We start from the raw sequence: 8,599 nt of genomic DNA, 5'->3' as shown, positions 1-8,599 counted from the left end.
ACACACACACACACACACACACACACACACACACACACAATATTGTTTTTTGTTCTGTCAAGTTCAGGTCAAGGTTAGTGTTTCGGCTGGTTTGTTCACACTTGCGAGGGAGGCAGGAGGTTCAGTAGAAAAATGACTTGGCATTGGCACAGAGAGAGGCATATTCTTTTAGCCTCTCGCTGTATTTTCAGTTGCACATTTTAATTACATTCAAATCAGTGTTGTAATGATATTCTCAGTGAACTATACATTTATATTTAGTGCGGTAGCAAAGGTTTCACTGCAGATTTATTGGCTTCGGTGTCAAAATGACCCTCCCCCATGCCTTCCTTGTCTCCGTGTGTGTTTTAATTACATTTAACAGCTTTATGTCTGGGTTGTATTTTGAGGAAGGAGATTTCACATGGGTGTCTGGCCTCGATGTGAGTGCTGTTCTGACTGCTTCCTGAGCAAAAGCATTGTTCTCTTAAACAGCTGTCGTTTTGGCGGATTCAGAACAGATGGCTGCGTGCGTGCGTGCGTGCGGGCGTGCGTGCGTGCGTGCGTGCGTGCGGGCGGGCGGGCGGGCGGGCATTGCATTGCATGATCAGGGTTGCTGAGGGTTGTTGTGTCGTGTGTGGTATTGGATTACATGTTAAGATATCCCATCTTTTGTTGCTCCGTATTCCAATTGTGCCTTTCTGAGCATTGCCGCGTCTGTTCACAAAATGGCAGATGTCCGTTATAGAGGATGATGCATTTAAATGTAAAAGTCTATATTGTCTACTCCGGATACAATAACCGTGTAATCCCTAAGATTTATGTATATACATTCTTCAGAAACGTTGTAACACGTTAAGTCGACATGCTTCCAAAATAATTGTCGGTAAGAATAGGTTTCCGTCTTATCCAGGAGTTGTTAGACAATGTATAATGTTAAGTACACATCCTAGACACTAGTACACACAAGGTAACCGATTCCAACTTGCTGCATGCTGATGTGTGAGATTGAACATTAAGCAGCCCGCTTGTTCAGTTGAAAGGCTGCAGACTGCCTGGAGGCACAGTGTTTTTACTGCAGCGCAACGCCTGGGAGCTGCTGCGTGTTTCAGTGCATCTGTTTATCCCGCGGCACCACACTGCCAAAGGCAACAGAATGAGCCCCCTGGCGATGACAGAGATTCTTCCCCGTGTCTGGGCTGATGCAGTGTGCTCAGACCTTCAGTACCGCTCCGAGATGGAAGTCAGCGGTAACACTGCTGGAGCGTGTTGTGTGACATGGCTGGCAGGTTCTGGAGATAGCTACCCGGTTCTGGAGATAGCTACCCGGTTCTGGGGATAGCTACCCGGTTCTGGAGATAGCTACCCGGTTCTGGAGATAGCTACCCGGTTCTGGGGATAGCTACCCAATGTCAACTGATATAACTGTACCTTTTGAAGAGGCTGTGGCTTTCCCACGAAGCTCATAAGTTTTAGCAAATCAAAAAGACATATGAATACTGTATATATATATATATAATATATATAAGTGACTGCTATTTTTTTTTGCTATACCAATAGCACTATAGTGTCCCGTATTAAAGCGGATATATAGGTTTCTTATAGATAATGTTCTGACTGTTGAGATATTCAAGTGCCCTTTAGGAGTTGTTGATGATGATAGAAGTTTGCAGCGACACACCATAGTCAGTGTCATTCTTGTCCTTAGTTTACATACCTGGACAATGTGTGATGAATCAGGAACGGTCAGGAATGTACAGAAGTAGCCCAATGTCCTGTCTATCATCTCTGCTTGTCTTCCAGCCCACTGTTTTCTGGCAGCCTCCATCACAAAATAATAGGTGTGCGTATGTGTCTGCACAATGATAGAAAGTGCTTTTTTATTTGTGTGTTTCCATCTCACTGCAATCCACATTTGATTGTTTTAAACAGGAGGGATTTGAGTATAAATTGAAAGCATACTCTCCGGGCTAAACTGTAAATAATAACACAACTTTCTCATCTTTTGTAATTGAAGTAAATGTGTTTTGTTCGGAGAGATTTGTCATTGGAAACGTACATACATTCATTTTTATTTACGAATAGGCGAGCCTGTGCTGTGTAATGAGTGAAAACGCATGCTTAATTTAAATGGTGAGCGTGTCTGTTAAGAAATGCATTAGAGGCTGAAGAAGAAGCGTAAGACATATTAATTGACAGACAGGAACTGCTGTCTCGGAGGTTGATACAAGTAATTTATTACTTCAGAAACGAATGCCACCTCCAGAATGTGCTTCATTAATTTCAAATTTAGTTTTAATTTCAAGCTGTTGCCCCTTGAGAAGAATAAGGTGGCAAGTTGTGTTTGAAGAGGCATTTCCTCTCCCGAGTCTCTCTCTCTGTCTTTCTCATTCTCTGCAGTAAAGAACAAAGGGGGTGGGAGGGAGGGAGGGAGGGACTTTATTCCATTTGGAAAACAATGTAAATGCAGTGGGGAAGTTGAAATGGAATTACAGCAACAGTTTATGATATGAAGTAGTCTCGTCTGTGATCGCTTTGTTTTTCTGAGATGGGAAGAACATTCTAGGGCTTTGTATTTCTATCGGCTGTCTGATTTGCAAGGCATCGCAAGAATGTCAAATTGGAGATCTTCATCATTAGACATGGTGGTCCTGTGGTAATAACAATCCTCTCTCTGTTTCTCTCTCTGTTCCCTCAGCGTATGCCCCTGAGGATGAGAAGGAGGCTGCCCTGCTCGATGAGGACCTGGAGGGGGAGGACTCTGCCGGGGAGGAGGAGCCTGCGGTCAAGTACATGTGCCAAGACAAGGACTTCCTTTTCAATGACCGGCCTGGTTTCCATGACTCCCCCGTGGCCGACTTCTCCGGCCATGAGTTGGACAATGAGTCTCACCTGAGTGAGTCCAGTGACCGCATGTCAGACTTTGAGAGTGCCTCTCTCAAAAACGAGGAGGAGGTCGCGAAGGTGCCCCTAACGTCCTTGTCGCCATCTTCCTCTGTCATGATGGCCACCACCACAGCTACAGCCATGGATGATGGCGCCACCACCGGGCCAGACAGCCTGGAGCAGATGAAGGCCATCTACACCAGCTTCCTGACCAACTCTTACTGGTCGTCTCTGAACTTCAACCTCACCCAGCCGCCAGCGGTGGAGAAACCTCCACGCAGCCACAGCAGCAGCAGCAGTAGCAGTAGCAGCAGTTGTGGCAGCAATGGCAATGGTTATGACTGGCACCAGTCCGCCGTGGCCAAAACCCTCCAGCAGGTCTCTCAGAACCAGAACCGGCTCAACCACCCTGCAGCGGAGCAAAACAACCTGTTCAGCACCGTGCAGCTCTACCGTCAGAGCACGAAGCTCTACGGCTCCATCTTCACAGGTGCCAGTAAGTTCCGCTGCAAGGACTGCAGCGCTGCCTATGACACGCTGGTGGGGCTGACTGTACACATGAATGAGACAGGCCACTACCGCGATGACAACCACGAGACAGACAGCGACGGCACCAAGCGCTGGTCCAAGCCACGCAAGCGATCCCTCCTGGAGATGGAAGGGAAAGAAGATGCTCAGAAGGTCCTGAAGTGTATGTACTGTGGACATTCCTTTGAGTCTCTGCAGGACCTCAGTGTCCACATGATTAAGACAAAACACTACCAGAAAGTGCCTCTGAAGGAGCCAGTGACTCCTGTGGCAGCCAAGATCTTCTCCGCCCGGAAGAGAGCCCCCATCGAGCTCGACCTCCCCAGCTCCCCAGACTCCAACGGGGGCACTCCCAAAACCTCCCTAAATGACCATAATGACCCCCTACAGAAGGCATCCAATCCCTACATCACCCCAAATAACCGTTACGGCCACCAGAATGGAGCTAGCTATGCATGGCAGTTCGAGTCCAGGAAGTCCCAGATCCTGAAATGCATGGAATGTGGCAGCTCCCACGATACACTTCAGGAGCTTACAGCACATATGATGGTGACCGGTCACTTCATCAAGGTCACAAACTCTGCCATTAAGAAAGGCAAGCCCATCATGGAGTCTCCCCCCACCGCCCGTCCCCACCATCTCTGCCGGTGAGGAGAAATTCCAGTCTGTACCACTGGCAGCTACAGCATTCTCCCCACCTCCTCCCCCCCATACCTCCCCCCTCTAGTGTTTCCCCTGCCATGGCTGTGGAGATTAAGAAGGAGGAGAAGGAAGAGGAATGTATGAAGGAAACCACTAACAGCAGCAAAGACAAGAAGACCGGAGATGACGAGACAGAGGAGAAATTCGATATCTCCTCCAAATACTCTTACTTAACAGAGGAGGATCTAGAGGAGAGCCCTAAGGGAGGGTTTGACATCCTCAAGTCCTTGGAGAACACAGTGACATCAGCCATCAACAAAGCACAGAATGGTGCTCCCAGCTGGGGAGGCTACCCCAGCATCCATGCTGCATACCAGCTTCCAAACATCATGAAGCTTTCACTGGCCAACTCAGGGAAGAGCTCAGCTCTGAAGTACATGTTCCCCGGAGGAGAGATCCTGTCCCAAAACGCCAAAAACCAACCTCTGATCTCCCCGCCCAGCCGTCAGACCTCTCCTCTCCCCAAAAACAACTTCCACGCCATGGAGGAGCTGGTGAAGAAGGTGACTGAGAAAGTAGCCAAGGTGGAGGAGAAGATGCGGGAGCCGAATGTAAGGGCGTCCCCACTGAGACGAACCACACCCTCCCCCTGCAGCAGCGAGGCCGGGGAGTCAGCCAGAGGGGAGTCCCCTAAAGGGAGGAGAGGGTCTAAAACCCCCGAGAGCATCGGAGGAGGCAGCCACAAAGACTGTAACGGTGACGCCAATATGAAGGAGTCGCTGGAGAATGGAATGGAGTCGGCTGTCAAATCCCCCATCTCTGCCTTGTGTGGCAGCACAGCCATTATTACAGACCACCCGCCAGAGCAGCCCTTCGTCAATCCTCTAAGTGCTCTTCAGTCCGTGATGAACGTCCACCTGGGTAAGGCAGCCAAGCCTGCTCTGCCGTCCCTGGACCCCATGAGCATGCTCTTCAAGATGAGCAACAGCCTGGCAGAGAAGGCCGCGGTGGCCGCTTCCACCCCAGCTCAGACCAAAAAAAACAACGAGCACTTAGACCGCTACTTCTACCACGTCAACAACGACCAGCCAATAGACCTGACCAAAGGCAAGAATGAAAAGAGTAGCTCCCTTGGTTCAGCTGCCCTGTCGTCATCCACATCAACACCCTCCTCTGTCTCCCCCACCTCCACAACCACCATGGCCAAGGCCTCATCTGCTGTGGCTTCATTCATGTCCAACTCCCCGCTGCGTGAGAACGCCCTGTCTGACATATCAGACATGCTGAGAAACCTGACAGAGAGTCAAGCCTCTAAGTCCTCCACGCCCACCAGCCTGTCGGAAAGGTCTGACCTCGAGGGTTCCACTCAAGAGGAGCTAGAGGAGATCTCTCCAGCCCAGAAACGCAAGGGCCGGCAGTCCAATTGGAACCCCCAGCACCTGCACATCCTACAGGCCCAGTTCGCTGCCAGCCTCCGGCAGACTGGCGATGGGAAGTATGTGATGTCAGACCTGAGCCCCCAGGAGAGGATGCACATCTCCCGTTTCACAGGCCTCTCCATGACGACCATCAGCCACTGGCTGGCCAACGTCAAGTACCAGCTGAGGAGAACCGGAGGGACGAAGTTCTTAAAGAACCTGGACTCAGGCCACCCAGTGTTCTTCTGCAGCGACTGTGCTTCTCAGATCCGTTCCCCCTCCACCTACGTCAGCCACTTGGAGTCTCACCTGGGCTTCAGACTCCGAGACCTGGCTAAACTGTCTGGAGAGCAGCTTGTCAGCCAGATCTCACGTCACGCCAAAAGCCTGTCCGAAAAACTGCTCTCCAACCACTCCAACTCTCACTCCCACGCCCACTCCCACGCCCACTCCCCGTCTCCCTCCCCTGACGAGGACGGCAGCAGCACCTCGTATCAGTGCAAGCTCTGCAACCGGACTTTTGCCAGCAAGCACGCAGTCAAGCTCCACCTGAGCAAGACCCATGGGAAATCCCCAGAGGATCACCTTATGTATGTCTGTGAGCTTGAGAAACAGTAGCACTAAGCTGTGGACATGCTGCACTCTCTCTCTCTCTCTCTCTCTCTCTCTCTCTCCTGTTCTCTCTTGGTCTATCTTTAGCCTTTCACAGACATTTCTTTCGAAAAAAGGACTATAGACTATTAAGTGATGAAACTGCACAAAGATGCCATAGAACTACTGTTTAGTTTCGGCACATGGTTTCTGATTATCTTTAAGGTCGACTCACTCTGGCCCAAGAAGCTTTTGTTTGTTTCTGCTCTCCTGTTTGCTGTTGTCACTGATGAAACATATGAAGGTTAAACAATATTTTAAAATGAAGTGGTATGTATTTGAAAGTTGTGTAAATTGGGTTTGATTTCTTTATATTTTGGCGTCATTGAGATGCGATAAGCTGCATGCATAAATTAAACAGTTTAGTTAAACATTTGGTAACTAAATCTGGTGCACTTTTCTTTTTTTTCTCTCTCTCTCTCTCTTTCGCTCTCTTTTTGTTAATGTGACCTTTATGTGCTGGTGTCAGTCAGCATCTGAAATTTAACCCTCTGAGTACGGCCAAGCACTTCTACCCGAATGATCCAAAACCCTTATCGAAGCAAAACATTTGAGATTGGAATTGACCGAGCTATTGTGTCGTTTGTAAGCTGCACAGTGAAAGTACTACATGTCCCTGTCCAACAGCCAATCTCTAAAGATGCATCGTACGTGATGCAAAATCTCAATCTGGAGTCGTTTACTTTGTTTAATCAGGGGCCTCTATGAATTCAGGTCTGTGTAAAAATGTATATAAAAACATATATACTAATTCCTGTCTAAATTATGCATCATTTTTATATTTTTAATTTAAGAGGAGTATGACTATCTACTGGTGCACAATATATGAAGACATTAATGAAATTGTTTTGCACAATAGTTTTATAAATATGTTATTTAATCAAGTGATATGAAAATAAGAAGAACAAAATTACCCAGAACTCTTTTATTTCCACCTCGTGCTCAAAGGGTTAAACCTCTAGTACAAGACAGTACGTACATGTGCCGGTATTTGAACATTAAAATATAAAGGTTGTACAAAAGAAGTTACTGTAAGAAGTAATGAAGAATTCCACATGTAACCTCTTATTTATAAGCACTCTTGGTTGTCGTTTCATATCGTAGGATACCTTTGGATTGGTATTTCTTCTTTTTTTCCCCCTGTCTAATTACTCTCCCACAATTCCGCACTGCAGCTTTATCTTTTTGGGATATGAAAGGTAACCATGGTTACCTCACCTCTGATTGACAGTTCTGCTACATTTCTGGCAGTTCATTTGCTAAAGTAACTGACAGCTGCCAGTGTACAGAAATCTTAGGTGTAAAATATTGGCATGTGAACAGCACAGACACTGTTATGCATATTCTGTGCCGTGTTTTTGTTGTTGTTGTTGTTGACAATGAAGCACCCATTATATGACTTCATATAACCTTTTTTTTCTACTGCAGCATTAAAGGAAACAGTTTTTTGCAATAACACTGTGTGTCGTGGCTCACGATTATGTAGGTGCTGTGAGTTTTCTAATGAGCACATTACAAATGAAATTGTTTTCTGGCGGGTGGTGAGTTCTAGACGAGTTTACAGTGAGTGGCAGGGCCCTGCAGAAGGTGAAAGCTGTCACACCATCATCCTGTGTGTTTCCACAAAGCTCTGCCTGGAGCGGGAATAGCCTATGGGCCATATCAGGGGCCTCAGAGACAGACACCTCCCAAACACTATAGTGGTGGCACCAGTATAACCATCAAGTGTGTGTGTGTGTCAGTCATACATTCCTCCTCATTCTAATGTGTTGCTCTACGTAGGAAAAGGGAAATAGAAACCACATACTGAATACTGAACAACAGGTAACTCCTAGCTGTGTGATAGGCCCATCCCCCTCCATCTCGTTGACTGGATGTAAAGGATAATTGTATAAACCCTGGCACTAGGTGTCTCATCGTCACCATTTTAGTCCCCGCTCTGTAATTAACCCAGACTTCCATTTTGTGTGTACAGTCGATCAACAACAACATAAAAGAGGGGAGACCTTTGTTTAGGCCTCATGGAGGGTGACATCAATGCAGCAATGATGAGCTCATGGCTTTGGAGTCCTATTCTTTAAGCAACAACGATTAAACGCAGTCTATCGGTGCAGTTAGTTAGTTGGTTACAGACACTAGGCCCATTGCCTCTCCATGAATCCGAACATTCACACACAGTAGAGGAGGTGGAGAAGGAGGGATGGAGGATTGTTTCTCAACTGTTACTCTTTTGTCCGTCTGGTCTGTTCTCTTCTTTGAGCTGCTGAATATGTTTTGCGTCAGGGCCTGTCACCAAAACCACCTCACAGATAAATTCCTACACACAGTTATAGACCAACATCCACACACACACACACACACACACACACACACACACACACACACACACACACACACACACACACACACACACACACACACACACACACACACACACACACACACACACACACACACACACACACACACACACACACACACACACACACCCTTCA

At 47.5% G+C, this 8,599-nt stretch overlaps 1 protein-coding gene across 1 annotated transcript in view; it reads left to right on the top strand.

The window, feature by feature from the left end:
- The window catches only part of LOC124033874 (teashirt homolog 3-like), a 38,976-nt gene extending 31,416 nt beyond the window's left edge, over positions 1-7,560 (top strand). Inside the window, 3 exon segments of the mRNA XM_046346256.1 lie at positions 2,678-4,023; positions 4,025-4,105; positions 4,107-7,560. Coding sequence (XP_046202212.1) covers positions 2,678-4,023; positions 4,025-4,105; positions 4,107-6,071 — 3,392 coding nt within the window. The 3' untranslated portion in view covers positions 6,072-7,560.
- The last annotated feature ends 1,039 nt before the right edge of the window (positions 7,561-8,599 follow it).

The sequence above is a fragment of the Oncorhynchus gorbuscha genome, linkage group LG04 (assembly GCF_021184085.1).
Source record: "Oncorhynchus gorbuscha isolate QuinsamMale2020 ecotype Even-year linkage group LG04, OgorEven_v1.0, whole genome shotgun sequence".
Taxonomy (NCBI): domain Eukaryota; kingdom Metazoa; phylum Chordata; class Actinopteri; order Salmoniformes; family Salmonidae; genus Oncorhynchus; species Oncorhynchus gorbuscha.
This window is presented reverse-complemented; position numbering and strand designations above follow the sequence as displayed.